The sequence below is a fragment of the Halteromyces radiatus genome, assembly GCF_025201355.1.
Source record: "Halteromyces radiatus strain CBS 162.75 chromosome Unknown BX664scaffold_6, whole genome shotgun sequence".
NCBI lineage: Eukaryota > Fungi > Mucoromycota > Mucoromycetes > Mucorales > Cunninghamellaceae > Halteromyces > Halteromyces radiatus.
The window spans coordinates 390,537-417,847 of record NW_026251692.1 but is presented as its reverse complement, the minus strand read 5'-3'; the positions used below and the strand labels follow the sequence as shown (position 1 = coordinate 417,847).

The following is a 27,311-nucleotide window of genomic DNA, read 5'->3' as shown; positions in this document are numbered from 1 at the left end:
TTTGTTTCAAAATACAAAGTTAATCTAATAAAATGGATTTAAGAATGAATCTCACCAAAAAAAAAGTGATCCTTTAAAAAAAAAAAATAAGATTTTATTGACACCAAAAAAAAAAAGAATGATAATATGAATCTAAACTATTTTTTTTTTCTTTCACTACACATGTTGAGCCCGCCAATCTGATTCATCATCTTCCTCCTCATCTTCATCGTCAAATATAGGTTGTGCCTGTTTCCTTGAGCTTTGTTTCATAAACTGCCGTACTGAAGATTTCAAACCAACTGTCCAACCTTTGCCACGTATCAGATCCTTGTCCACATCATCTATGGTTGTCTTTTGTTGTTGTGGTGGTCGTCCTTGTTGTCTTTGTTGTTTTAACTGTTGTACCTTTTCATCCAGAGCTAATTGTTGTCTTGCCAACTCAATATCTCTTTCCAATAACATGGTTTCTTCATCTTGTTCTTGCATCTTGTCGGTTTCTTCATTGGTGTCCACCATCATTTCCTTGAATGCTGCATACTCTTCTTCCAATTGTTGATTCTCCAAAGCATCTGGTGCATCCACTTGTCGTGCCTTGGCTTCTTCATTAGCATCATCAAAAAAGCCAGAAGGTAAATCGCGATGAACACCTGCCTTCATGGTTGTCTTCTGACTGGCAACCGTCTTGCTTGGGGTATCGAAAAAATCGGCAGGTAATCCCGTTGTATTATCTTCATCGTCTTGTTGTTCCATCTCTTGATCTGAATCATCCATACTGTCATCGCTTTCCTCTTCTTCTTGTTCTTCTTCCATTTCCTTTTCCAGTTGTTCAAAACGAGCTCGTTTGGAAAGTAATGCCGCATCCCCACCAGTTTCGGTCACTGATCGTTTCTTTCCTGCTATGTGTTGTTTTTGTTGCTGTTGTTGTTTGATGGCTTTGAGTTGAGCCAGTAATTCTTTATGTCGTGCTGATTGTAAATGAGGTCCCCATAACTGCTCACTCTTCACTATGGAATGACAAAGCACACATCCCAAACGACCTTGTGTATCGTATTTGGCAAACACATGTTCTATCTTCTTTGATGATTGTCGTTGTGATTTTTCTTGTTTAAATAATTTACGTACATCGCTAGGAGCCATAATGTGAGAAAAGAAAAAAAAGAGAAAGTGAAATAGAATATGCTTTTTACTTCTTATTCCTGGATTTCCCAGAAACTCCGGTGACTGCTCAATTTTTTTCTCTTCCCTTTTTTTTTTTTTTTTCCTTTTCTTTCTTTTAGATCTCCACATATATATATAATAACCATGGTGGACAGCAATGACGATTTCAAGGTAGAAAAAGTGTTTGAAAATGCACCTTTAGACGATGAAGTACGTGCCAAGGCTGAAAAACGGGCTGAAAAGTTGAAACGAAAAGAAGCCAGCAAAGAAAAGAAAGAAGAAGAGGTAAGTAGAAAAATGATAGGTATAGCTTTTTTTTTTTTTGACATTTCATTTATTTAATAGCGTCGGATCAACAGAGAAAACCGAGAAAAGAAGAAAAAATTAAAGGAAAAAAACAAAAAACGCAAGGTAACACATCATAAGGAATGAAAATAGGAAAAGTCGAACTGATCAACTTTTTTTTTTTGTTGGAATAGCGTGGTGAACAAGTCAGTGATGATGAAGAGCAGGATCAAGACAAGAAAGATGACGACAATAAGAAAAAGAGCAAGAAAGAAAAACAACAGGAAGAATTTGGTGTTTGGGTTGGTAACTTGGCTTTTGCAACTTCTAAAGAAGGTCTTCAACGTTACTTTGAAGATTGTGGGGAAATTACTCGTATCAAGTGTCCAAAAGGGGAAGGTCGACAAAAACAGAACAAAGGGTAAATATCAAACATTTTATATATATATAGATTTACTTAATTTTATATCATGGTACTTAGATTTGCCTATGTGATGTTCAAAGAAGAAGCATCTATTGAAAAAGCTATCGCCAAATCGGAACAGAAATTGGATGGTAGACCTTTATTGATTAAGAATGCAAAAAACTTTGAACGCAAAGATGGTATCCAACCTCCTACTAAAGAATCTATTAAACAGAAGAATCCTCCTTGTCCTACTTTGTTTTTGGGTAATCTCGGATTTGATTGTACCAAGGAAGCCATTCAAGAATTATTTGCTTGGGCTGGTGATATTAGACAAGTTCGTTTGGGAACTTTTCAAGATAGTGGAAAATGCAAAGGGTAATACCAAAAAAAAAAAAAGGATGGATTTATTTATTTTATTTTATTTTTATTGATTAGATTTGGTTATGTGGATTATGTGACAGTGGAATCAGCAACCAAGGCCATTCGTGCTCCTGATAAACATATGATGGGAACTCGAAAGATTCGTGTGGAATTCGCTAGTGAAGAAGCCCATAGAAGATCAATGCCTTGGATGATTCGACGTGAAAAGGCCGATCAAAAAAATGCTAAAACACAATCATCTACAACTGAATCATCAACAACACATAAGGATGATCAACAACAACAACATCATGAAAGGAATCAATATGCAGAACAACGTCGACAACGAAAAGAGTCCAATCACAAGAAACCTCAATCTCAAGGACGTGTCAAACCTGGTGAAGCTTTATCTCAAGCTCAACGTCAAAAGCCTACTGTACAAGAATTCAAAGGAACCAAGATTACATTCGATTAGATCCCCCTTTTTTTTTTTTAGATCTTTACATTCATATATACATTGCATACATACGTACATCTATTTTTTTTTTTATTTTTATTATTTCATTTTGTATCAATAAAAAAAAATCCTATTCATTATTACACAATCATACAATAGATAGATACTAACGTTATAATAAATAATGATTTTATTGAGATAACAAAAAATAAATATTTCACTAATGTTGTTTCTTGTCATCCTTGGTCCAACCTTCTGCATTGTATTTTGCCACATCATTCATTAAATGGATCTGATCCGCCACTGATTTCATAGCACCCAAGATCACACCATTACCTGTGGAAAAGTTGTACATATAGTAATGGAGTCCGGTTTCTCTACAAAATTGTCGTACAAAAGGCACACAGAGTCGTAAATTGTGTCGAGGTAAACGAGGGTATAGATGATGTACTGCTTGATATTGTAATCCACCATGAAACCAATCCAACCACACAGGGCAATCCACATCCATCGTCGTACGTAGTTGTTTGGCCGGGAAGGGTTCATTGTCGATCACATCCGTTGACATGCCAAAATGAGAAAGAGTGATTTGCACATGAAGTGGGAACGTCAGCATATAAGAGACAAGGATATACATCACACGTGTACCCCAGTTGGGCAATTGATTGAGTAAAGAGCCATACCAGATAAAGAACACACCAATACCAATCCATTCGAGACGAGGCATGCGTACTTGCTTGGATGTCAATAAATATCGGAAGGATAAACGATGTAGATTGAATCGTCCAAACGCCAAGATCAAGTAGTACAGATGATGTTGTCGAGCAACAAAAAATCGAGCCACTGCGTCGTAAGCCATCACACGCTGGTAGTAGGACGAGTACAAGTTTTGGAAAAATCGAGTGCTGATCGCCAGAAAAGGAAGATGTTGAATGTCAGGATCATGTTCAGGATCATTGGTCATGATGTGATGTACATTGTGATTATCCTTCCACCAGCCAAGAGAGAGTCCACCGATAAAATTTGCAATGATCACGCCAATCAAATGGTCTGTTTCCACTCGCCCTGTGATTTCGTTATGTCCTGCGTCATGTGCTGTAAACACCAATTGATGCCAAAAGCCTGCCAAACTGATCGCACTTATCATGTAATGTGTAAAACATGTGCCACGCAACGCCATCCAAATAGCCACATAAAACAAGAGTACGTACCGACAACATTCTTTGCCATAACGATATCGATTACATTCAAACATCCCTCGATCCTTCAAGTCTTGCTCCAAAGCTTGGTATTTCTGTCGCATCGTTGCTGCATCCACCACCTTGTTCTGTTGCTTTTGTACCATACCTTGTTGAAGATCCTTGGCATGTGCTTGATGAAGATCCAGAATAGCTTCGTCGAAGGCTTCCACACTGAGACGACCACCCCATGATGCTTGCAGTACCTTTTCCATCTGTTGACTATGGTTGGGTGATTCAGGAGAAGATGATAGTTGTTGTCGTTTACTTGATTGTATCGGAAGATAGTCACCAATATAGAATTTTTTCATCATCACTTTGTACACTTCGGGTGGATGCATGCTTCGTATTTCATCTGTCACATCGCGTCCAATACCATGTCGAATAGCTAATTCACCGCCTGGATGTCGTGCTGCAAATGTATCCACTTTATATACTTTGTCGTCAAAGATAAAGAGCGCTTCTCCTTTCTTCACGCGTGCTTGGAACAGTTCCTGTGTTATCATTCCAGTTGCATCTTGAGTGCAAGTCGTTGTTTCTGCATTCGGTGGCATGATATATAGATAGATATAAAATAGATGTATATATACACGAATAGATAATATGAATTGTATATACACACAACAGAAAAAAAAAAAAAAAAAGGTAAAGAGAAGAGAAAAAAAAAAAAAAGACCACACCATGAAAAAGGGACAAAAAAAAAAAGCTTACTTTTGAATTACCGCGACTCTTCGCCGTCGAACAGCGTGTAATCAATAATCAACACTTGATTTATGGATGGCCAGTGCAACCTTATTGTTTCAATGTCATTGTCTTTCTAAAATGTCTGATTTCAAGTTTTCTGCATCCTACTGTAGTGATGATCATTTTACTGGTACGAGACTAGACAGATGAAGAGTCTCACTGTGATGAATGTATAATATCATATAATTTGTTCTAAATAATAGAGATAAACTTGTAGAGGAATGTATTAATTTATTAATAATTATATAAAAGTAAAAGTAAATATATGGTAACGTCTATTCTAATTGTACAATCTATATAAATAAGAGTTTAATTACAATTTAATTGAAGGTAATGCTGATCCACTCTCTTCGTCTTGTAACTTGGCCGTTTTCTCGGATATACCATCATCATTATCGTTGTCATTATCGTCTTTGCTATCCTTTCCTTTGTTGCCATTGTACCATTGAAAGATGTAGTACAGAATAAAGATACCAGCATCAAAGATGGCAATTCCAATGTAATTGACCAAACTAAGAATGTCTATTGTTGGTCGAAAAGCTACAAATTGAGATATTAATATACATATCCTGTCTTTTAAAACAAATAGAAAAACATCCCATTACCTAAACTGATAATCGAGAAGACAGACCCAAAGAAGTCCATAAATAAAAACAAATGTGAAACACCTTCAACACGGCAATGGGCTACATTAAAAAAAAAAAAAAGAAAGATCGTCGATCAATGTTTGTTGAATCATATGTTTCATGCTTAACTTACTAAATATATCCCAATATTGAGGAAGGAAACCAAACAAGATGGATACCACAGGAAGAATACCAAAGAACTGAATGGCACGTTCGTTTTGATCAAATTGAGCACGTTTGAAAGCAAAAGTCAAGCCTACTTCCAATCCAGCCATAACTACCAATGTACCAATATACATAGCCCATGAACTTGTTTTAGACCATCCACGACCATAATATAGTTCTTGGCCGAAACATATTGAACATATAAATACGAACAATTGAGGTTGGACAATCAAAGGAATCGCTACACCCAACCCGATATTGTAGTTTCCGAGCACCTGAATTAAAATTATATAAAAGTTTGAGTAGGCATAATAATAATAATTTGATCCCATTCTATCGTTTCAACATACAGTTCCCGAAAATATCCAAATAATCATCATCCATGGTGACACACCCTCTGTAGAGCTCCGTTTGTAGTTCTTGTACACTAGGAAAAAAAAAAAAAGATATGTCAAAGATGGAGTCACGAGCATCATGTTGATAATGTACCTTGTGGTGCCATTTGAAATGACCAAAGAACAAGACCAAAGTATGCAAATACTTGCTCCACAAGATCCTTATTGACCATTCTGATCGTTTTTGTTGACCTGCAAACAAGAACGAGATCTAAAAAAAGTAAAAAAGAAAGAAAGAAAGAAAAAAAGAAAAAAAAAGGAAACCCATTATTTTACGGAATTACAGTTTGTAAGATTGAACATCCGCAATATAGGACTTTTTTTTTCTTTTTCCCGGCTTGTGGTAATCCATATCAAGTACACCCACATCATGTGGTCTTTCATATTCATAACATATATGAGATATCTTTTTTTCTTTTTTGTTATAAATCTGGGGTATATCTATAGAGATAGGAAGGGAAGAAAGTTGGATGTCCTTTTTTTTTTTTGTATAGATGTCATGAGGTAATCATCATAATAAACAACACAATGACATTATGATGATCATCACTTGTCATTTTTTTTATTTTTATTTTATTATATTTGATGATATTGTTTCTTTCGATAAGACAAATAAGATAAAGAAAAAAAAAAACAGAAGGAGGAGTACCAATGCCTGGGAATTGAAAAAGTCTATTAGTCATATATCTTTGATTAATACCTGTTTTGGATAAAAATGCATGATTTTAGAAAAGACATCGTTTAACCTTGGAAAAAAGGTACATTTTTAATTTCCTTCGACCAGAGATAACGATGATAGACTCGCCAAATTATTATTCTCGCACAATATTTATATTTTCAAGGTAGAATAGTAAAAAAAAAAAAAAAGAAAAAAAATATATATAAAGAGAGAAGAATCACTTATTTTCCTCTTTTCCTCTTTTTCTTCATTTTTATTTTGTTCTATTATTGTGATTATACTCTTGATTGATTCTAAATAAAACTATTAAAAAAAAAAAACTCGATGAATGGTGATCAAGTAGACAAGGTAAAGCTAAAAAACGTCAAATTATTATAACAACCAGGCTATAAAAGGAAATTAGTCTAAAAATGGCTCTTTTTTTTTTATAATAGTTAAAGAACGCTTCTGACAAGCCTGATATTTCACATATTGAGCAATCTGGTGCAGAGTTAGACCGTGATGCTCAAAAATTAAAAGATCTTGGATACAAGCAAGAATTTAAGCGTAGTTTTGGTTTTCTCATTCAAATCGCATTCCCTTTTACAGCAGTGGCTGTTTTACCAAATTGGCTTGTTGGTTTTGGCCCAAGCCTAGCAGCTGGTGGTCCTTCTTCTTTATTTTGGGGTTGGTTAGTTACTGTCCCTTTTGTTTTATGTAACTGTCTTTCGCTAGCTGAGATGTTCTCTGCTTATCCGTTGAGTGGGAGCATTTATAGCTGGGGATATCTTCTTAGTAACAAAAAATGGGGTCCATGTAAGTGAACACAGTGATTTATGCTTTTCCCTTTTTGGTGTTGTCAAATTACTAACCTACCTTTTTTTTTTTTTTTTGTACAACTAAATATCGTCACTGTATTTACATCATCCATCATCATCATCATCATCACATATCATTCATCAACCAACCACCCATTTATTTATGTTCTCCATCATTCATTATCCGTACATTTCACCATCATCCATACATTTCATGATCATCCATCATCCATTATTTCATCATTCTACAGTCATGGCATGGATATCAGGATGGATTTACGTCGCTGCCTACGTAGCCAGTAATGCCACAGTTGCATGGAATTTTGCACAACTGATTATAGGTAGAAACGGAAGCAATCTTCAATGATTCATGCATCATCATCCTAATGTCTTTTTTTTTTTTTTTTTTTTTTTTTTTATCGTTGCTAGGCGCTGTATCAGTGTCTCGAGGCATAGAGATTACAGAGACTGGTGCATATGTTGGTATTTATATTGCAGTAACAATTTTTGGTACAGGAAGTGGATTTCTTGGTTTGACATTTACCAACATCCTCAACTACTTTATGAGTAAGTTTTTTTTTTTTTTTTTTTTTTTTTTTTTTTTTTTTTACATGTAAAGGCAAGGCATCATCATGCTGATTTATTTAAACTCATATTATTACTATTTATTTTACACTATAATGTTTAGTCATTTGGTTGATTGCAGGTTGTTTTCTCTTTACCATTGGGATTCCAGCCATTGCGCCAGTGCACCAAAGTACATCATGGGTGTTTACCAGTTTCAACAATAGTACTGGGTATGACAATGTAGCCCTTGTATTTTTCCTAGGTCTTTTACAATCAGGATGGACATTGGTTGGGTATGATGGTGGCATCACACTGAGTGAAAATACAAAGGATGCTGATCGTGAAGGTCCTCGAGGTATCTTGCTATGTGTCATCTTTGCTGTGATTCAAGGTATCGCATTGACCATTGCCGTATTATTTTCCATTCAAGATTTAGATGGTCTATTGAATGCTGATCTTCCTGTCAGTGAATTTTTTTTTCAAGTCACACGTAATCGTGCCCTGTCCACCTTCTTCCTTGTCTTTTTAGCTGTTGCCCAGTTTGGTTCTCTTGCCAATGCATCGGTGGCTAATTGTCGTTTGATGTTTGCCATGGCCCGTGATGGTTGCTTACCTTACTCCAAATTCTTTTACAAATTAGAAAAAGGTGATGTACCTTTGCGTATCATTGTGCTACAAATCATCCTGATGATCATCTTGATTCTGCCTGTATTTGGTACTATGATTTATTGGACTGCTGTCCTTTCTGCTAGTGTGATCTGTTGCAATGTGGCCTATGGGATGCCTCTTATTTGTCGTTTGTTGTGGTCTAGACATTCTATGCCAAAAGGTCCCTTTGATTTGGGTCGATGGAGCGTTCCTATCAATGTCATTGCCTTGTTGTGGATCGTCTTCTTTGGTATCATCCTTTGTTTCCCATCCGTCTCTCCTGTCTCTGCCGATTCTATGAATTATGCTAGTTTGATGATTGGTACCGTCTTCCTTTTCTCCGTGATCTGCTGGATAACAACTGGGCATAAAACTTACAAAGGTCCTATTTCCAATATTGATGACGATGATGATGATCTTCATTCATAAAAGTTGCTGATTTTTTTTTTTTAAAAAAGGTATAGAGTATGTACTGACAGAATAAAATCTAACGATAAAAATAATAATCTTTTATTCAAAAAAGATAAAGAAAAAAAATAAAATAAAAAAGGAAATGACAACCTAGTAACAAATAACACTTTTTCTAATCCTAACGAGAGGGAGGCTATGTACAAAAAATAACAGAGTGAGAGAGGGGAATGATGAAGATGGTCGATCTACGGGCGATTATCATGATTCAGTAGTTGGAGGTGGGTCACCTATAAAAGGAAGAGTAAATCAGAATAGGTACGTCATACAAAATATGTATCATTTCGTTTCACCTACCTAAAGTAGGCCAATCAGGTAAATAACGTCGATCAACAAGAGGCCATACTTGATTTGCATCATATAGTTCAATAAATTGTTGGTCCATTGATCTTGATTTGGGATGAGAGAAGCGTCGATATTCGTCAAATATAGAAGTGTGACTCCAGTGCTGTGCCTTTCGTAAACATCCAATCAAACAACCAGTTCGATGCTTTATAAAAAAAAAAAATCCTGTCAGTCTCTAACTATTTATTAGGATTATTCATTGTATTTCCTTGTTTACCTTTCCTTTGTTGCAATGGATCAACATCGGATGATTTCGCTTGTCTATTAAACATTCGATGGTAAGTCATCATCTCTAATTCTTTTCTTTTGGTATGTTACCTAAAATAGCCGCTAAAGCAGCACTTATCTTGTCTTCAGGAACTATATAATAGTTGTAGAATAAAATAAATGTTCAGATTATCTAATATGCTATATTTGCATTCATTCTGTCATACTTTGTACAAATGGTTCCTAAAGAAAAGAACAAAAAAAAGGAAGGAAATGAAATCGAGATTAGTATATAAACATATATATATATATATATATATATATATTTTGCATAATGAGTTGAAATGATATTACCTTGTTTCCAGCAATGCCAAATTGAAGAAACTGTATACCTTGTTCTTTGAGAAACTTCATATTTTGTTCAGGATAATCTTCAAGAATAAGGGTTCTAAACAAAAAAAAAGTGAGTGGTTTACCTTTTTTTTTTTTCTTTATTGCTATACTTACAATATACTTTTAAGTTTTAACTTTTCTAAAAAACGAAAATGTTTTTTCTTGGGAAAGGAACTACGATAGACATGTTGACAGACCATATTAAAGTTTTCTGGAGGTATGAGAGCTTCTTGAAAGAGATCGGTATCGTCTTGTCCTATAAAATCGTCCATTAAAGACCAATTGGGTTCAGATAATAAGGTAGTAGGTGATAATATTTGCTTTTCATTTTGTATCGGTGGTTCGGTAGTAGAATCCGGAGGTGGTTGCTTTTTCATCAGTTGAAGAAAGAAAGAAAGAAAGGAAAAAAAAAAAAAAAAGAAAAAAAAGATTCTGTGGTCGGAGAATAAAACATCTCATATCTTTATTGGCTTGCCAAGATTTTTGTATTGTTTCTTACACTTTATTCAATAAAAAATGACGGAATTCAAAGAATAAGATGTCGCAAAAATAGGAAATAAAATATTATTTAGTCAACATATCCATTTTTTTATATTTATTTCAAATTACCTGTAGGGAAGCATTAAATACGTCCTCCGAAGAGGCGATAACATATTTTTATATGTTGCTGTACAGTTTGATATTCACTTTGAGCACCAAGAGAGATTTCAAAAAGAAAAAAAAAGAAGAGAATGATTAATACACTGTATCATTATTATTATTATCATTAAAAGAAACTTACTATTGAGCAAGGCACAGAAAGAAGGAAGTCCAATAAGTATATATAAAAAAAAAAAAGCAAATGGACCTAAAGGCCCGTCTTGATTCTTGTAAGGTTGTGGTCCAGAAAAAAAAAACTTGTATTGGAGTGGATGGATATAAAGGTCTTGTATGCTTGTAAATTGGTTTAAAAATTGATATCAAAATAGATAAAGAAATTAAAAGAAAAAGAAAAAAAAAAAGGAAAAAAAAAAGAGAAAAAAGAAACAGAAAAAAAAAGAAAAATAAAATAGCACTTTTTTATATCTCTCACTTGATCAAGGAATAAAATAAACCTGGCAAAAATACCTCAGAAGAAAAAAAAAAGAACTATTATGCAAATTTACATTCGTTATCGATCGATCGAATGTCTCAGTTAATGAAAATAAACAAAGAAGAATGATGTTTTTTTTTAAAAAAAAGAACTATTATGCAAATTCACATCAACATCACAAGATATGAATATTACATTAATATACCCCTGTCTTAACTGTGAATATTATGATGATGATACAATATAAAAAATATAGTTCTTTTTTTTCCCAAATATGGCCTGTTGAAAAGAATCATCCATCATCAATCATCAATCATCAATCATCAATCAATGACATACTCTACCGTCATCTCTGGAGCGATATCTGAAAAAGTGGTTATGCGACATCCATTTTGGGAAAGTACGATTTTTTATTTTGTAACGTCACGAAAAACATTTTCTTGTGACCCGACAAAAAACTTTGAAAACACTGTGGGGGTATTTGGCTTGGCCCAAGCCCGTTCTCAGACTCGGTCTCACTAACAATTTAGCGGAGGTTGAGACTCAGTAGCCAAATACCACTTTTTTTCCCTCTTTTTTTTGGAAATTCTTATTTTCATTCGCCCTCAGTTTGTTATCCTCACCCCCTACTGTAAAAAGTAGCCAATAAGATCTCTTTTCTCCTGTTGTCCTGGGCTACTCGCCAAAATAATTCTAAAAGCCAAAGACGACAACAAGCATCTCAAGCAACATTCACAGATTAGTTCTTCTGACACGAAATATTCTTTTTTTTTAAAAAAAAAAAAACAAAAAAAAAAAAAAAACAAAAAAAAAAAAAAACAAAAAAAAAAAAACAAAAAAAAAAAAACTGCGCATAGGTATATTTATACTATTATTATTTTACTTCTTTAATTTGTCTGAAATAAAACGTTGTTATATTTGATACAGTCTTTTATTGATTCTAGCTGATGATTGATGATTGATGATTGATGATTGATGATTGTGATTGATGATTGATGATGATGATTGATGATTGATGATTGATGATTGATGATGAGATTGATGTGATGATTGATGATTGATGATGGATGATTGATGATGGATGATGGATGATGGATGATGGATGATGGATGATGGATGATGGATGATGGATGATGGATGATGGATGATGGATGATGGATGATGGATGATGGATGATGGATGATGGATGATGGATGATGGATGATGGATGATGGATGATGGATGATGGATGATGGATGATTTATTTTTTTTTTGTAATCTTATCTTCATCTTTTTTTTTTGTACTTTTATGATTCTGTACTATTGAAGCAAATATATCCTGACGATTATCTTTGGTCAGGATGTGTATTTTCCACAACTTTATATAAGCAATTCGAAGATCAAGTGCTAAAAGCACAAGAAAATGATGAATGAGCTTTCACTTCAAGTCAAAAATCTAGTTAGCTTTACCTGAGTTATCTTCACGATTGACCAGTGGCTTTGAATCAATTACTGCTATGAATCATGATCATTAGTCAAATTTCCTGCCTCTTTATATTTCTGTAGTTCCCTCGCAACATATCATCATTGTATCAAATTTGGATTGACGATGCGTGATGACATTCTCTTTCAGCTGTATTAATAGCAATATACACCTTGCCTCACGATTTATAAGGTAAACCAAGAATGAAAAGTCAATTCAGTTATCCCTCATTCAATTAATAATGATGATCATCATCAAAAAAAAAAAAAAAAAAAGAGAGTCATGGAAGTGTATTGTTGTGTATTCCAAAAAGTAATATAATTTTTATTTCAAAAAAAAATCCACATACTGACTAACTAAAACTATCACTACTGTATCTATTATAGTACCAACCAGAAGCCTTCGTCCACCACCGAGATCCTAACAACAAGCTGCCCTTTCTAACCAAAAGAAGCTTGTCATCTAGTCAGTTTTTCGTTCACATTACTAGTAAAATAAAACCAGGCCAAGTAATTCACATCCTATTATAAAATATTTTTTATCATTTACCTGTACTAAATCCTACATCCAAAATGAAAGGGTTTCCCCATGTATTTTGTAAATCCCTTTTTCAAAACGCTCCAAATCCAATAAAATCTACCTTGACAAGATCGCACAGACAAAGAGGACACCCAATGTGGAAAAAAAAAAAGTGGATGGAGAAAAGAAAAAGAAGAAAAAAATTAAAATTGCACGAAGGGGTAGTTATTTTTTTTTTTTGAAGCCCGTCCACTAACGACAATTTGGCATGATTTTTTGATTTTTCTTTTTTTCGCTCCAACCCCAACCTTGCAAATTGATTTTTTTTCATATAGTCGATAAATTCCAGAAAAACCTTTATATTCAGTCATCATCCATTACCCATCATCCATTATCCATGACCAATATATTACATATTTCGTAAAGAAGAAAAAGACTTCTTTATGCATCCTGGTAAGACTGTCCAAATTGACGTGCAAGAGAAGTAAGAATAGTAAATGACAAAGTAATCATCAATCATCAATCATCAGCTAGAATCAATAAAAGACTGTATCAAATATAACAACGTTTTATTTCAGACAAATTAAAGAAGTAAAATAATAATAGTATAAAATATACACTATGCGCAGTTTTTTTTTTTTTGTTTTTTTTTTTTTTGTTTTTTTTTTTTTTTTTTGTTTTTTTTTTTTTTTTAAAAAAAAAGAAGGTATTTCGTGTCAGAAGAACTAATCTGTGAATGTTGCTTGAGATGCTTGTTGTCGTCTTTGGCTTTTAGAATTATTTTGGCTAGTTACCCAGGACAGCAGGAAAAAGGGGTTTTACTGGCTACTTTTTACCATGGGGGTGAGGATAACAAACTAAGGGCGAGTGAAAATAAGAATTTCCAAAAAAAGGAAGGAAAAAAGTGGTATTTGGCCTCTCAGTCTCAACCTCCGCTAAATTGTTAGTGAGACTGAATCTGAGAACAGGCTTGGGCCCAGTCAAATACCCTAATAGAGTTTGGAAGATTTACTTGTCAATAGATAGATATATTACCGAACCACCATTATAAATCCATGTACCAAGTGATGATATATGATATCAATAGGGATTAAAAGTGCCAGTTGAACTAAAATACGGAAACAATCAGTATCAAAAAAATATCACATACAGATCATATCAAAGGATGTATACCGAAAATCTAAATCATTGGTCAACGTTATATATAGGAAGAAAATCTTTTATTACTCTGAAATGAATATAAAATAGGTAAAAAAATTTTGAAGTGCAAACACTTTGTAAATCATTTTATTTATTTATCAAGTAAATTTATAATACTATGCTATTGTACTAAATATATCTTCATCAAATTCTACACTGCAATAAAGAAAAAAAAAGTCATAAACGATGTAACAAGGAAGAATAAAAAATAAAATAAAAAATGATGATGACGACCGTTCAGGAAACTATTATTATTGTTGTTGTTGCTGTCGTTGTTGTCGTCGAAATGGAGTCGGTCGTCCAGTGCCGTCTAATTCACTAGTTGCAATCGTATACATATTTGCACTTGCCAGAACATCGCGGTTCCAAATGATATTGCAGTTGACGCATCGTAAGAGAGAATAAACCGTGACATCATTGAGTTTAACTTTTTCAACGTCTCCAAGGCATTTGGCACATTTCTAGAAATAAAGCAAACAGGTGTTAAGTTTTTTTCTTTATTAGAAGATTCACTTACTCTACTCGTCCGGAATTCATCTATTGTTGTCACTAACAAATGTCCTTGTTCTTGTCTTTCTAAAAGTTTTCGGTGTATTCTGTTGGATGAACCAGGCAGTTGTTTTCTGATAGGTGCATTGGCTTTTCTTCCAGCAAGTCCATCACCGAAATGAATCAATGGAGTACCAGGGGCTTCATCTTTGACAGTACCATGATGCAACCGTGTGGCTTCTTTCATCGGAGAAGGGCTACAATAAAAAAAAAAAAGATGAGAAGTTGTTTGTCGATATAACCTAATTGCACAACTTACATTACCACTTCCTCAGTGCTTCCTCGACGTTTCTTTCGCTTGTTCTGTCGATTTCTTCTATTTCTATTTGTGTTTCTGCGTGACCGATTTGATTTGATGTATTTACTTGACGTACCCGCGAGTACGTTGGCACCGTAGGCCACCCCTCTTTGCCGTCCACGATAATTATTAAAAAGTTGTATGGAATGAGTACGTCCGTAGAAATTTTGATAAGACTCCAAGTTCCCTAGGATGTGTTCCACGCGATCTAGGTACAAATCAGCATCGGTTGTCTTGGATTTCGGTAAAACGCTTTCAATTTCTTGGAATTCCGTGTATATTCCGTTGAACATATAAAAAGTATCTTGCTTTCTGGTCTCCATGATTTGACGTCTACGAGTACTACCACACTGTGCTTGGTACTCTTTTGCAGATATAGCTCTTATTGGATAATAATGTTGTTGTGATGATGATGACGACTGTTGTTGTTGCTGTTGTAGTTGCACCTGTGATGATGATGATGACGATTGTTGTTGTTGTTGTTGTTGTTGTTGTTGTTGTTGTTGTTGTTGTTGTTGTTGTTGTTGTTGTTGTTGTTGTTGTTGTTGTTGTTGTTGTTGCACCTGTGATGATGATGATGACGATGACCACGATGACGACGACGATGATGATGGTGATGATGGTGATGATGGTTGTTGATGATGTTGAAGAATACAGGGTGTTCCATACGAAGAAGTAACTATCGTCTTTCGGCCAGGATCAACAGCTGACATTCTGAATCCACGTCTGATATCTAGCGGCATGTTGTCCAAGTGCGATGTGTTGATGATAGGATGCTTTGTTAACGGAGCAGGACGAGCGAAAATAAAAGAACAAGACACACCATCTGTAAGTACGAAAGCCGTAAACATGTTTCCACCACTGTAAATATTGTCAATCATCTGGTCGGGGCTATACGAAAGATAAAAGTGAGGATAAATAAAAAAGATTTTTTTTTCTTACCTAGATAATCCAAATTTGTCCATGTTGAAAACTTGGAAAAAAGCTGGCAAAGACAACATAAAGCTTGGTTCATCTCCAGAGTGGGAAAATGTTTGGCAACCAGAGAGTCGGGCAATGTTTTTTGGTAATATCGCTACATGTCTTCTTTTGAATGAAGGTTCTGGTAGTAAAGAGAAAAGTGGTACTTTGTTGCTGTGATCGTCATCTTCAACGTCCTCTTGATCGTCATTGTGTCGGTTATAGTGATTTAGAATAGGGATTAGGATCTGCAATGCTTCGGCCGGCTTTTGTTGTAAACTTTTGATTGTGATTCCACCAATATCGCTTGGCTTTATGGGGATAAATGCTTCATGGACTTGTGTAATAATATCTTCTATCTGTATACGATCTTCCTCCAAAAGCCCATCCATGCCTTCTAGGTAGGAGATATCTGCAGCATATTGTTGTAAGGCACCTTCATCCATTTCTACCCGCGAAACAAAACGTTGATACATCTGATCGATAACTGATTGGAAAAACTTTCCAGGTATCTATTTATACAAATATATATAAAAGAGTGAGATTGACAACATTCTTTTTTATATTACTCCGCTCTTTTTTTTTTTTTTTTGGTAACTCACGTGAGTGTCATGTAATCGAAAGAGAAACTTGATGTAATTTTTGATCCTTATTTCAAAGCGTTCTGCCAAACAATTGTTGTATGCTTCCGACAATGAGTGTAGATATTCAGTAAGAGCTTGTGTATCGCCTGTAATTCCATCAGATGCAACTTCGTATTGGTATACAATGTTGGGGTATAGTTCTTTGAAAGCCATGAAATGTTCTAAGACCTCGACTGGCAACTTTGGATTGTTGTTTGTGATTGTTTCCGCACCACGTATAAGCTGCGAGATTGAATACAAAGCGGAGTGAGATATAAGGTAACTGTTGACCAGTTCAGGACGAGTCAAAATGAAGTGATTGAGGAATATTTGGAGACGGATGATAACACCACGAAGAAAATAACTAACAATATCAACGGAACGACCTAGTTTTGCTTGGAAACTTGCACGCACACCAGTTTTGAAGCTTGTCTTGATAGTGAAAAGTTGGTGATCAGGCATATTGTACGTTAGATACTCCTTTTTGCTAAATGTATGATGAGAGCAATGTGGAGAGGATGACCGTGCGTGGCCCATCTCACCACATGAGCCACACGGCCCAGTGGCATTTGGATTGCGTATTTCTTGCTTTTTTGCTTGCTTTCCTACTTTTTTTTCTTCTTTCATTGCGGCGTTAGGATCTGTTGATCTTGATACTAAGAATAATAAATAGTCAGTTCAGCTGTCTCTTTCTCTTTTTTTTTTATTTATCTCTTTATTTATTTATTTTTTTACTGTTTTTTTTTTTTTTTTTTTTTTTTTTTTTTGAGTAACTTACACTTTCTCTGTATCTTTGCTTTAGTAATGATTATATAACATTCATGTTCTGTTAACCCCGTTTGAGCTGGAAGGTCCGAGATTACCATTTCGAATTGTTCTTCATCTAGTTCACATAGAATCTCGAATATAGTTTGAATGATTGATTTTGTCATTTTTCGCGTCGAAGAGAAAAAAAAATTACAAAAAAAAAAAATAGGAATAGGTAAGAACAAGAAAAAGAAAAGAAAAAAGATAAGTAAAAGAAAAAAAAGAAAAAAAAAAGGAGCGGATGGGCTAATTTTTATTGTGCAAATTTTGACAGGTGAAAATTTGAGCCAATCAGGACGAGACAATTGATCGGATATCATGCTCACTTTTTTTTTTCTTTTGCTTATCTTTTTTCTTCCTTTCCTTTTTTTCCCTCTTTCTTTTTTTTAAAAAAAAAAATTACATCAAAGATTTATAGTACAGATAATGACTTACAACCTTCGATCTAAAAAGAACCAACAACGTAGCCCTTTATCAACTATTGGTAGGCCAATAATAATCATACTTATCGTACGACTAATTACGATCATTTCTTTCCTTTTCTGTAGACCCAAATCAGCAACAAGCAAGAAAAAAACGAAAGAAAAACGAACAACCTCAAAAACTGGAGGGTAATTATTACTTACAAAAACAGATAGGAGGATACATAGGCTTACTTACTATTTTTTTAATATTATTCGCGATGTATACCTACAACCTCTGTAGATAAATCATCATCAACAACGCCAGCAGGCTCAATACCACCAGCTTCATTAACAATACCTTTTCCGTTAACAACACCAACATTGCAAAAAGCAAATGGTAAGGAATAATTACAAGACAGATATTAAGGTGCGTAGATTTACTTACCTTTTTTTTTTTTTTTTTTTTTACTACCACTGTATACCTACAATCTCTGTAGATAAATCATCATTATCATCATCGATAACGCCAGCAGACTCAACAATATCAGCTTCATTAACAGCACCGACATTGCAAAAATCAAAAGGTAATTAATACTTACAAAACAGATGTTACCATACATATTTACTTACTTTTTTACTATCATTCTCAACGTATAGATATAATCTCCGTAGATACATCGTTATCATCAACATCAACTCCATCAACATCATCGTCAACTCCATCAACATCATCATCAACTCTATCATCGTCAACAACCCCATCATCATCAACATCGTCAACAACCCCATCAAAATCAACATCAAAATCGTCAGCATCAACTCCATCAACATCGTCGCCACCCCCGCCTCCACTTCTATCCTTTGTTCTCGCTAACATCGACAACCTTCCCATCAGATCACGGCGATACGTAGTACGAAAGAGGATCAATCAATATCCAAAAAATGAAAAATTGTGGGATGCGTCAATCAAATTAGAAACAGACGATGAAAAAACTAAAGTTGCTGAAAAAATAAAAAAGTTGATTGGAAAATAGAAGTACGTATTACTAGTTTTATTTTTATATTCCTTTCATTAATAAAATTTAGTGTGGCTATTTATTGACGTTGAGAAGGTGAGCTATATATATATATATATTTTTGGGAAGGACTATTTATTTGGTTTGAAGCGTGCACTATATATTCTTTTAGAAGTGTAAGGGTTATAGATTTTCTATACTTTGGAAAAGATGTGGACGATGGTCCTTTTTATTATTGTTATTTTTCATTGTTCTTGGAAGTGATGGTAATCATTGTCCATCATCAATCAACTAGCAATCTAGTGAAAAAGTCAACGTGTCACACAAATCAAAAGACAAATGCTTACATTATGTCAAAACATACACAAACGCACGGTCGCCTTTCTCTTCATTTAAACTTCAGATGGATGATGATACCGAATACATTGAAGATATCATGTATGGTCATGACGACAAGAAAACGCCTCTTTAACAAATATCAATAGCTGATATAGAGCATTGATGCTAGCATGAATCAACACCTCTTTATTATAGTTTTAGCTTTGACACATATTTTATTCCCCATTTATCCTTTTTTAATAGAATAAAAAAAGAAACATCCCTTATTCTCTTTTGTTTATGTCAACATTGATTCTCAGCAATGTGATTATCGCAATCATCGCTCTCCATCTGCCATCAGATGATAGAGTGCATTGTCAAACAATGCATTGGGGACATTTTAGTTTTGTAGACTATGTATTCAATGTTCTTTATCTGCCATCAGCTGATAGCTACATTCACAGAAAGTGCGTTGACATTTTCCCGTTTTATAGACGGTATTGAAAGTTAGCTCCTTTTTCTCTCTCTTCTTTCTTTCGCAAAAACTCTTCTTAAAGATATGGCAAATCAAAAGCAAAGGACTCAAATTCAAGAAAAGCAAAGAGATTGGATGTCGCCCTGAATAGACGTCGATACTATTATCGTATTTTGTTACTGAATGATGCGGTCGTAATTTGATCGCACCCCGAAAAATCCGCTTACTCGCGTAAAAATAAAAATAATTCTATTATAAAAAATTTTTTCATTTCTTTTTCTTTCCTTTTCCTTTTCCTTATCCTTTTCCTTTTCCTTTTCACCTTTTATTTTTTTGTCTTTTAGTTTCAACATCTTTCCCTGTCTTTCTTTAAATCCATTGTTTTTATCCATTCTTCTTCTTGTCCTATTGTTCCTTTTTTATATTACGCTGTTCCTGATTCACTGTACTATAGAATCTGTTTATTTCACCCACGTTTGTCGACCAACAGGTATATAAACATCGCTTTGTTTATTCTTCACACTAAATATTTTTTTTTATTTACCAGAGACGACCGACAAAAACAAGTTACGTTTGATAAGGTAAAAATTAGCACGTTTTATATAACTTTTGTACTAACTAACATCTTACATTGTTTTCGTCTTTAGAGTCAACGAAGTTTGCTATGGATTGGGTATCGACTTTGTAAATCCTGTGGCCATTATTCAAAAGGTACGCATTCAAGGATAAGTAAGCGATAAAGAAAGGCACTAGCGTATCCCGATTGTACAAGACGACGACCAATATCATCAACAAGAAATTAACAACCTGATATACATAAACCCGCTTTCGAATCTTCCGACAGTATTAGCACATCGACGCTTTGTTGCCATAATTCCATAAAATATCAAAACAATGTTAGGTTATCAAGGAAATACTGAAACGGTGGATGGGCCTGTGTATCCAATTTTTTTTACGACGTACTCTAGTTTTGTAAATTTGGGACTACAAGGTAATTAAGAAAAGAGGTGTATCCGTGTATAGTGATGTATAGTGATGGAATGGAATAATAGGACGATGTGATAATGCGATGATGAGATGAGGACAAGAAAGCAGATAACTAACCATTTCGATTCTTTTACATATATGTAGCTTGGATGACCTTACGAACCGACATCGATCTGGCAAACTTATGTTTTACGGTTACACCTTGACAGACGGCGTTTCCATCAACTTTCTATTTGCAAGATTCTCTACTCCACATCAACTACAAGTCACTACGGCAAATTTCAATTCGTGAATACCGAACTTGTATTGGATTGATTAGACAGTAACATTTGGAAACCAAGAAAGCTACGACGATGGTACTCGATGATGGCAGTTGGCTATGATCTTATGCTCGAAAGTGAAGGAAAGCTGGATATGCTGCGCGCCCAACTTCAATCAACGGAAACTACATGTCAACGATGGATGGATCAGCGCAAGTTATTACAGAAAACTGATCAAGCTGTGATAGGTAAGAAAGAAAAAAGAAGGAGTGAGCAGGTTATTTTTTTTTTTTTTGAAAATAGGTTGACCATTAGGATCTTTTGGAATAGATGTCTTCTATATGTATTTTCTGTATACAGTGTTATGTTTATAGTTTTAGTTTAGTACGTATTCACTATACTGTATATCTTAGGTTAGCTAATGAAATCAATGAATAAAAAAAGTTTTGAGTCACTCGTTTTTTTTTTTTTTTTTTTTTACTAGTCTTCATTGTTACACTTTGTTGGATCAAGATAGTTTAATGTAATGTTTACAACAAATACCTCGTTGTACTACGATGGTCTCAAAATATACTTGGTGTATTTATGACTCTATGTTTGTTGACAGTAGTATGATAGGATAAGAGTGAATGATAATATAAACAACAATAAAAATATGATTTTATTTAAATGAGAATAAAAAAATAATATTGGATGTAAACTATAAAACACTAACTAAAGACCAAACTATTGAATAAAACAATTTCCATGATAAAGAGTTGGAAAAGAGAGATACTTCTGCCACCATTTGACTTGCCATTGTTTGCCAACAGAAAGCCTATTTTGTATCCAGTTGATCCTGTTGTATATTCCTGTCGTATTATCCGTCTACAGTATTTTCACAGAAAGATTAAAAAGAAGTAGATTAGGTCATAGTATGGGAGATTAAAAGAAAAAGAAAAACAGTAAGCATAGAAGTATATGCGTAAAGGGAACTTACCTTTAAGTATAGAATGTGGATAGTATCATTACGTATAATTGTAACTTACAGTGTTCGAAGGGTCATTGGTTAAAGAAAAGAGAAGTAAAGGAAAAAGTAAAAAAAAAAAAAAAAAAGTCAGCGCCCGGTTTTTTTAACTCGTTCAATCATCTATCAGCTAAATACTTTTATAACTCATGCAAAAATGATTATCATCGTACCAAATTTAAACTGAACTTATATGAAAACATTTTCTTTCTCTTATCTTAATAGCAGTTTATACCTTACCTCCCAATTTATAGAGCAAACTAAAAAATAAGGGTCAATATCATCAATAATTATCATCATCAAATAGTTCTGCCACCATTGGATTCCTCTCAGAAGAGCGATCTAACATCCTCTAATATCATTTTATTGTCTATGTTGCCACCTAATATGTAGTGATAATCAAAGCGTTTCATCCATTTTCCAAAGATCGCCTGGTGACCCCTGGACGATTGATCTTTACAACCAAAATTTGGCTTTAAAAAAAGCCACTGATGCTAAATTGGTAGGCTCAGCCATAGCGCGACTTCCTTTGTCCATGTTTTTATATAAAAACAAAGTATACTTCTGCAATCATCATCAGTTACTCTTCCTTCAATGATTGTCAAGACTAACATTCGTATTACATATCACTATGGGAAAAGCAATATCAGGTTTCCGACATTTTACGAAATCCTTTTCGTATTTCCTGAATTAATCTAATATTCTTCTTAAATGAATTTCGTTTAATTTCGTTTTCCAATTTTTTTCTAAACTGATTCCGGAAACATTTCATTTCAAAATGAGATCAATGTCGTAAATCCGAAATGAGTTTCGTGTCGTAAAATCAATTCCGGAAGTATGAATTTCATTTTATTTTACAAGAATCAATGTCGGATTTCCTAAATTGATTTCATTTTGAAATGAAATGGATCTCGTTATAATGAAATGAATTTAGTTTTTTTTTTTTTTTTTTAAAAAAAAAGAAACAAGTTTATTGTAATAAAAATAATAAAAATAAAAAATCCTGAACTAAACCTATTTTTTTGAGACCCGTATCCTTTTCGCAAATCCTTTCACTATGGGAAAAAGATCTAAAATTAATGTAATTTTGAACCGAATTAGATTTCGTAAAAATGAAATGCATTTCAGGTACAAAATCAAAGAGAAAAAAAATGTAAGTCGATTCAAAGTCAGTCATTAGCATAAAGGGAAAATCCACTCTATTTCCTTTTTCTTCGCTTTTCTTTCTTGTTCAATTCACTTTTTTTTAACATGACAAACTCTAGCTCATTCTGTGCCTTCCATATTCCCACAAGCAATATCAAGCCAAATATTGGTTGAAGAACACTTTGGGTACCATTACCGTTTAGCAATGAATTAAAAGAATTACCGTGATTCCTCATAGAAGAAGTGGTAAAAATCACAAGAACATCTTTAAACAAAAAATACAAGAGGTGACTCATCTTATTTTTTTTTTCTATTTAGTTAGACTCTCTTTCTCTCCCTTTCTCTCATTTGTCTCTCATTGTAATGGTATTTTCATCAAATCTCTTATATACGTAATTGGTCTTTCTCTCTACCTTATCTGTCTTCCAACATGGTACTTTCTTCGCTATCCTTTTTTTTCTTTTTTTCTCTCGGTTGGACTCTCTTACTTGCACTGATCTCTCTTATTCTGGTGGTGTCTTTCTCAATATCTGTTTTCGTCCTTGGTTGGTCTTTTTTCCTTTCTCTCATCTGCCTCTTATTGTAATGATGTTTCCATCAATATTTCTTTCACAGGTCGTTGAACTCTCTATTCCTCTTATCTGTCTCTATTGTGGTTGGTGATTTCTTCAAAATCTTTTTTTTTTTTTTTTACTTGGTTGCGTTAGACTCTCTCTCTCATTATGGTGTTGTTTTCTTCAAGATCTTTTTTCCTGCATTGTTGGTGTTTGTCCTTTGTTTTTTACCACTTGATATGGTGTTTCCATATTATCATTCTCTCGTGGTCTTAGGCTGCTGCTCCTGTTCTTTTGGTTGTCTCCATTCTCTTTGACAAAAAGTCAACAAATTATACTATATGTAAAATGCTTTTGGTTATCTCTTTGGTGCTGATTTTTATGATTGTTACATCAATATCGGAACCTGATGTAGCCAAGGTAATATGTATATATAAAAGAAAAAAAGTGAATAAGATCGATGGATTACTACTCACTGTGTTTATTTTTTTTTTATCTGTTAGTTATCAGAATAGTGGTCTATACAGTCAAATGTCGGATGGTCATCATTACTTTATACTTAGCTTCTGGTCAGACGAAGATCATGGTGTATTGATCTTTGTTTGTTTACGGGCAATGGACTTGGTCGAGGATGATCGGTCTCTAGAGTTGTTTATGAATCTAGTGACTGAATTTTGTGCTCAAGTAGGTGGAGGGCAAAATGCAACACGTAGGAAATTCAGTTATTGTCTGTTGATCGTGTTGTTTCATGCTGGAGTCCTTGTTAAGTCCTGACATTTGCGGTATTTGGTTTGGAAAGATTATTGAAGATCATATCAATGACTGATAGTGGAGCGCTATACGTAAGACGGTACAACTATCTTTCTTGATGATCTGAAATTGTCTGATATCTGCATTTGGCGAGCTTTTATTTCTCTCCGAGCCAACTGTTATGATGACATTGGGTTTACTGGTGGTACAAAACATTCGATGATGCAGCCAAGGTAACTTGTACATAGAAAAAAGAAAAAGAAAAAGAAATGAACATTGATGGATTACTACTAATTTTATTGATTTTATTTGTAGCTTGCTAGATTATCGTCTATACAATAATGGTGATGCAAACATTCAATGATATAGCCAAGGTAACATTTATCTAGAAAAAGAAAAAGAAAAAGAAATAAACATTGATGGATTACTACTTATTTTGTTGATTTTATCTGTAGCTTGCTAGATTATCGTCTATACAATAATGGTGATACAAACGTCCGATGGTGCAGCCAAGGTAACTTGTACATAGAAAAAAAAAAAGAAAAGAGAGTGATGTTGATGGATTGCTATTTGTTAATTTTACCTGTAGGTTGCAAACTATACAATCAAGCCAAGATCGACTCCCTTCTTCGCTGGAATGACTCTGCTAGACTGCCAATTGAAGTATCCATATCAAATAAAATAGTTATACCCAAAGTGGAAGTCATGATCATTATCTTGGAGGTGGCATAAGTTGGTCCTGGTCGTACTAGTGAACGTTATCCTTGTAGTGTAGCTATTTATTGCTATAGTTATGTAGTATAGTTATGTAGTATAGTTATGTAGTATGGTTATATTAATGAAATAAAGTCCCTTTCTTGCCTATAATGATCGATGATTGTATATTGTATTCAGAAATGAAGTTTGATTATGAAAATACTGAATGAATTTCGGAAATCCGACATTCATTTCGTTTTTTTCCGAAATTCGCATTTAATTTACTTTGAAAGCGACGTAATGTATTTCAGAAAAATCAGAAATCAAGAACGTCTGTACTAAATCGAGTCAGGAAAAAAAATAAACGTATTCAGGGAAAATAAAATTTATTTCAGATCTTTTCCCATAGTGTATGTATATGGAATAAAATAAAAAAAAAGAGATCGAACGAAGGTAAAGAAATAAAAAAAAAATTACGTTTTGTTTTTATTTTTCAAATCATCAAGATGACATATGAAGTGGAAAAAGAAACATCGCCTATCCAAATGATACTAATCAATACAGAAAAAGGGGTGGTGACCCATTGCCTGAGACTCAGATGAGAACGAGAGGTCAAAATACGGAGGTATTTGGCATCAGTATTTTTGCATTTTTGCCCTGTACAACATCAAAATATGGATTTTTTGGGACCTCGCCCGCCAAATTTTTTTGAGACTGAGGTGAGACAGATGTGACTCAGTTTCTAGATACTGTATCTTTGTTTCTTATCTTTGTTTCTTTCGTCTTTCCCTTTTTTTTTTTCCTACAATGCCAAAATATCAACAAGTAAATAACATAGAGTTATCATTTAATTTATATACATTTAACTAATCTTTACATTCTCTTCTGTAGGTTAGTACAACTGCCAACGATGAACAAATAGAATCCAATCATTCTTCATACAACAGCAGTAATAGCTCTCCGACAACATCGCAACGTAGCAACTCGGCTCATTTTTCAACTACACAACAACAACGACAACAAACCGATCTAGAAGATACATTTGGAGAAAGTTTTGAAGCAGATGAAGAAGACGACGACGATATACATCATGATGAAGGACGAAGATTACTACATTCTTCTTCTTCTTCCTCACGTTCACCACCGAACATATCATCACAGCAAATACAACAACAACCAGCAGTTTTATCAATGAACTCTACGAATGATGGAGTATTCTCCAATATGTCTGCAAAACCCGAGTCTGATAGCGCCAAAGTCGATGAAACACCTCCAGTAGGTTTATTATTGATAGAAATTCTACTCTCTTTTGTCAAATTTACCTAAATCTCCATTTTTTTTATTTTTATTTTTAATTTATTTAGGCTTATGATGTTGCAATTGCTGATGCTACTCCTCCTTATTGGCAAACGACGGTGATTGCCCCATTAGGAATGGGTGATGTGATCCTTGTGGAAGGTTTACCTGTGGGTTCTCTCTTGGGATTTGCTTGGAATTTGTTAGGTAAGTCGATAATTCATCATTGAATATAACTTTCCATTTACTTTATATTTATCTCAATAGTATCTGCAAGTTTTCAATTTGTTGGATTTATGCTGACTTATTTACTTCATACTTCACATGCTGCCAAGGTGAGATACCAGAGATAGAGAGAGAGAGAGGGAGAGAGAGAGAAAGCGAAATATGAACTTGTTACTCATTATTACTTTGTAATAGAATGGATCACTTGCTGGATTAGGTGTTTCTTTGGTTCAAACTGGATTCTATATCCGAAGTAGTAAGTTGTCATTCTTTTAAAATGAAAGCATCTTTTTTTTTTTGTATCATTGATTTTCTTCATCTTTTTTTTTTTTTTTTTTTTTTTTTTTTTTAGGAGAATCATTGGTAGATGATCCAGATATGGACGACAACAATGGAAAACATGGAGACCATAGTGGGGAAGATTACGATGGAAAATTCGATGCTGATATTATCTCGTATATATTGATGATCATTGGGTGGTTTTTGATCATTCGATCCATAGCTGATTACACAAGGGCGAAGAAAATGGAAAGCATCATTGGACAAGAACCGACACCTGAAACTATTGTATAGCATTAGATAACATTAGATAGCATTTTGATTTACTATAACTACCCTTTACCATATCTCCTTACTGTTTCTTCATTGAATCTGTATAATAATAATAAAGTCTTTCTCATCATCCTCATCGTATTGCATGAAAACGTCATACTTATTAGTAAAATGAGCCGATGTTCAATGTCTTGCTGTTTCTTGTGATGTTCGTCC

General features: G+C 34.1%; 12 protein-coding genes across 12 annotated transcripts; 7 read left to right on the top strand and 5 right to left on the bottom strand.

Annotated features, from left to right (window-relative positions):
• Positions 1–75: 75 nt before the first annotated feature.
• On the bottom strand, positions 76–1,122 carry BX664DRAFT_337351 (uncharacterized protein; the record flags this gene model as incomplete). The annotated part of the gene is made up of 1 exon (XM_051546213.1): positions 76–1,122. The coding sequence occupies one exon, from the start codon at positions 1,117–1,119 to the stop codon at positions 157–159; it is 963 nt and encodes a 320-aa protein (XP_051398011.1). The 3' UTR covers positions 76–156.
• A 599-nt stretch (positions 1,123–1,721) lies between these two features.
• BX664DRAFT_248754 (uncharacterized protein) lies at positions 1,722–2,390 on the top strand (the record flags this gene model as incomplete). Its single annotated transcript, XM_051540269.1, has 3 exons — positions 1,722–1,846; positions 1,907–2,206; positions 2,267–2,390. Coding segments are annotated over 3 exons (549 nt in total), but the record flags the coding sequence as incomplete, so codon positions are not given.
• Positions 2,391–2,815: 425 nt separating this feature from the next.
• Positions 2,816–4,525, bottom strand: BX664DRAFT_337348 (fatty acid desaturase-domain-containing protein). The gene has a single exon (XM_051546212.1). The coding sequence runs from the start codon at positions 4,438–4,440 to the stop codon at positions 2,869–2,871; it is 1,572 nt and encodes a 523-aa protein (XP_051398009.1). The 5' UTR covers positions 4,441–4,525; the 3' UTR covers positions 2,816–2,868.
• A 305-nt stretch (positions 4,526–4,830) lies between these two features.
• On the bottom strand, positions 4,831–6,052 carry BX664DRAFT_337347 (uncharacterized protein). Its single transcript, XM_051546211.1, has 5 exons — positions 5,911–6,052; positions 5,772–5,848; positions 5,390–5,696; positions 5,236–5,316; positions 4,831–5,170 (listed from the first exon to the last, which is right to left on the bottom strand). The coding sequence occupies exons 1-5, from the start codon at positions 5,987–5,989 to the stop codon at positions 4,944–4,946; spliced, it is 771 nt and encodes a 256-aa protein (XP_051398008.1). The 5' UTR covers positions 5,990–6,052; the 3' UTR covers positions 4,831–4,943.
• A 658-nt stretch (positions 6,053–6,710) lies between these two features.
• Positions 6,711–7,298, top strand: BX664DRAFT_299961 (uncharacterized protein; the record flags this gene model as incomplete). The annotated part of the gene is made up of 2 exons (XM_051542326.1): positions 6,711–6,843; positions 6,930–7,298. The coding sequence occupies exons 1-2, from the start codon at positions 6,820–6,822 to the stop codon at positions 7,296–7,298; spliced, it is 393 nt and encodes a 130-aa protein (XP_051398007.1). The 5' UTR covers positions 6,711–6,819.
• A 516-nt stretch (positions 7,299–7,814) lies between these two features.
• On the top strand, positions 7,815–9,079 carry BX664DRAFT_337341 (amino acid/polyamine transporter I). The gene is made up of 2 exons (XM_051546210.1): positions 7,815–7,859; positions 7,981–9,079. The coding sequence occupies exons 1-2, from the start codon at positions 7,856–7,858 to the stop codon at positions 8,934–8,936; spliced, it is 960 nt and encodes a 319-aa protein (XP_051398006.1). The 5' UTR covers positions 7,815–7,855; the 3' UTR covers positions 8,937–9,079.
• Positions 8,996–10,339, bottom strand: BX664DRAFT_337337 (protein-tyrosine phosphatase). The gene is made up of 6 exons (XM_051546209.1): positions 9,882–10,339; positions 9,755–9,770; positions 9,639–9,680; positions 9,538–9,581; positions 9,273–9,465; positions 8,996–9,205 (listed from the first exon to the last, which is right to left on the bottom strand). Exons 1-6 carry the CDS (start codon positions 9,939–9,941, stop codon positions 9,177–9,179), a joined length of 384 nt encoding a protein of 127 aa, XP_051398005.1. The 5' UTR covers positions 9,942–10,339; the 3' UTR covers positions 8,996–9,176.
• BX664DRAFT_169042 (uncharacterized protein) lies at positions 9,954–10,348 on the bottom strand. The gene has a single exon (XM_051539977.1). It carries the CDS (start codon positions 10,295–10,297, stop codon positions 10,031–10,033), a length of 267 nt encoding a protein of 88 aa, XP_051398004.1. The 5' UTR covers positions 10,298–10,348; the 3' UTR covers positions 9,954–10,030.
• A 7,393-nt stretch (positions 10,349–17,741) lies between these two features.
• On the top strand, positions 17,742–21,331 carry BX664DRAFT_375080 (uncharacterized protein). The gene is made up of 9 exons (XM_051548709.1): positions 17,742–17,894; positions 17,959–18,021; positions 18,116–18,211; positions 18,312–18,398; positions 18,487–18,725; positions 20,173–20,204; positions 20,271–20,334; positions 20,592–20,614; positions 20,755–21,331. The coding sequence occupies exons 1-9, from the start codon at positions 17,837–17,839 to the stop codon at positions 20,900–20,902; spliced, it is 810 nt and encodes a 269-aa protein (XP_051398003.1). The 5' UTR covers positions 17,742–17,836; the 3' UTR covers positions 20,903–21,331.
• Positions 21,332–23,412: 2,081 nt separating this feature from the next.
• BX664DRAFT_337320 (uncharacterized protein) lies at positions 23,413–23,998 on the top strand. Its single transcript, XM_051546208.1, has 2 exons — positions 23,413–23,698; positions 23,770–23,998. The coding sequence occupies exon 1, from the start codon at positions 23,453–23,455 to the stop codon at positions 23,606–23,608; it is 156 nt and encodes a 51-aa protein (XP_051398002.1). The 5' UTR covers positions 23,413–23,452; the 3' UTR covers positions 23,609–23,698; positions 23,770–23,998.
• On the top strand, positions 23,846–24,803 carry BX664DRAFT_168921 (uncharacterized protein). Its single transcript, XM_051539976.1, has 3 exons — positions 23,846–23,996; positions 24,087–24,559; positions 24,782–24,803. Exons 1-2 carry the CDS (start codon positions 23,925–23,927, stop codon positions 24,348–24,350), a joined length of 336 nt encoding a protein of 111 aa, XP_051398001.1. The 5' UTR covers positions 23,846–23,924; the 3' UTR covers positions 24,351–24,559; positions 24,782–24,803.
• Positions 24,804–25,802: 999 nt separating this feature from the next.
• On the top strand, positions 25,803–27,231 carry BX664DRAFT_283237 (metal homeostatis protein bsd2). The gene is made up of 6 exons (XM_051541592.1): positions 25,803–25,847; positions 25,914–26,297; positions 26,387–26,525; positions 26,586–26,653; positions 26,739–26,799; positions 26,896–27,231. Exons 1-6 carry the CDS (start codon positions 25,830–25,832, stop codon positions 27,114–27,116), a joined length of 891 nt encoding a protein of 296 aa, XP_051398000.1. The 5' UTR covers positions 25,803–25,829; the 3' UTR covers positions 27,117–27,231.
• The last annotated feature ends 80 nt before the right edge of the window (positions 27,232–27,311 follow it).

Coding starts and splice junctions, on each gene's coding strand:
- BX664DRAFT_337348 (XM_051546212.1), bottom strand. CDS start 4,440: ATGCCACCGAATGCAGAAACAACGACTTGCACTCAAGATGCAACTGGA.
- BX664DRAFT_337347 (XM_051546211.1), bottom strand. CDS start 5,989: ATGGTCAATAAGGATCTTGTGGAGCAAGTATTTGCATACTTTGGTCTT. Junction 5,849..5,910: donor ATTTCAAATGGCACCACAAG/GTACATTATCAA, acceptor TTTTTTTCCTAG/TGTACAAGAACTACAAACGG. Junction 5,317..5,389: donor TCAATATTGGGATATATTTA/GTAAGTTAAGCA, acceptor TTTTTAATGTAG/CCCATTGCCGTGTTGAAGGT.
- BX664DRAFT_337337 (XM_051546209.1), bottom strand. CDS start 9,941: ATGAAGTTTCTCAAAGAACAAGGTATACAGTTTCTTCAATTTGGCATT. Junction 9,582..9,638: donor TGCTTTAGCGGCTATTTTAG/GTAACATACCAA, acceptor AATGTTTAATAG/ACAAGCGAAATCATCCGATG. Junction 9,206..9,272: donor ACCTGATTGGCCTACTTTAG/GTAGGTGAAACG, acceptor TTCCTTTTATAG/GTGACCCACCTCCAACTACT.
- BX664DRAFT_169042 (XM_051539977.1), bottom strand. CDS start 10,297: ATGAAAAAGCAACCACCTCCGGATTCTACTACCGAACCACCGATACAA.
- BX664DRAFT_375080 (XM_051548709.1), top strand. CDS start 17,837: ATGACTTACAACCTTCGATCTAAAAAGAACCAACAACGTAGCCCTTTA. Junction 18,022..18,115: donor ACAACCTCAAAAACTGGAGG/GTAATTATTACT, acceptor CAACCTCTGTAG/ATAAATCATCATCAACAACG. Junction 18,212..18,311: donor AACATTGCAAAAAGCAAATG/GTAAGGAATAAT, acceptor CAATCTCTGTAG/ATAAATCATCATTATCATCA.
- BX664DRAFT_337320 (XM_051546208.1), top strand. CDS start 23,453: ATGGTACTTTCTTCGCTATCCTTTTTTTTCTTTTTTTCTCTCGGTTGG.
- BX664DRAFT_168921 (XM_051539976.1), top strand. CDS start 23,925: ATGCTTTTGGTTATCTCTTTGGTGCTGATTTTTATGATTGTTACATCA. Junction 23,997..24,086: donor CGGAACCTGATGTAGCCAAG/GTAATATGTATA, acceptor GTTAGTTATCAG/AATAGTGGTCTATACAGTCA.
- BX664DRAFT_283237 (XM_051541592.1), top strand. Junction 26,298..26,386: donor AAGTCGATGAAACACCTCCA/GTAGGTTTATTA, acceptor TAATTTATTTAG/GCTTATGATGTTGCAATTGC. Junction 26,526..26,585: donor ATTTGCTTGGAATTTGTTAG/GTAAGTCGATAA, acceptor TTATCTCAATAG/TATCTGCAAGTTTTCAATTT.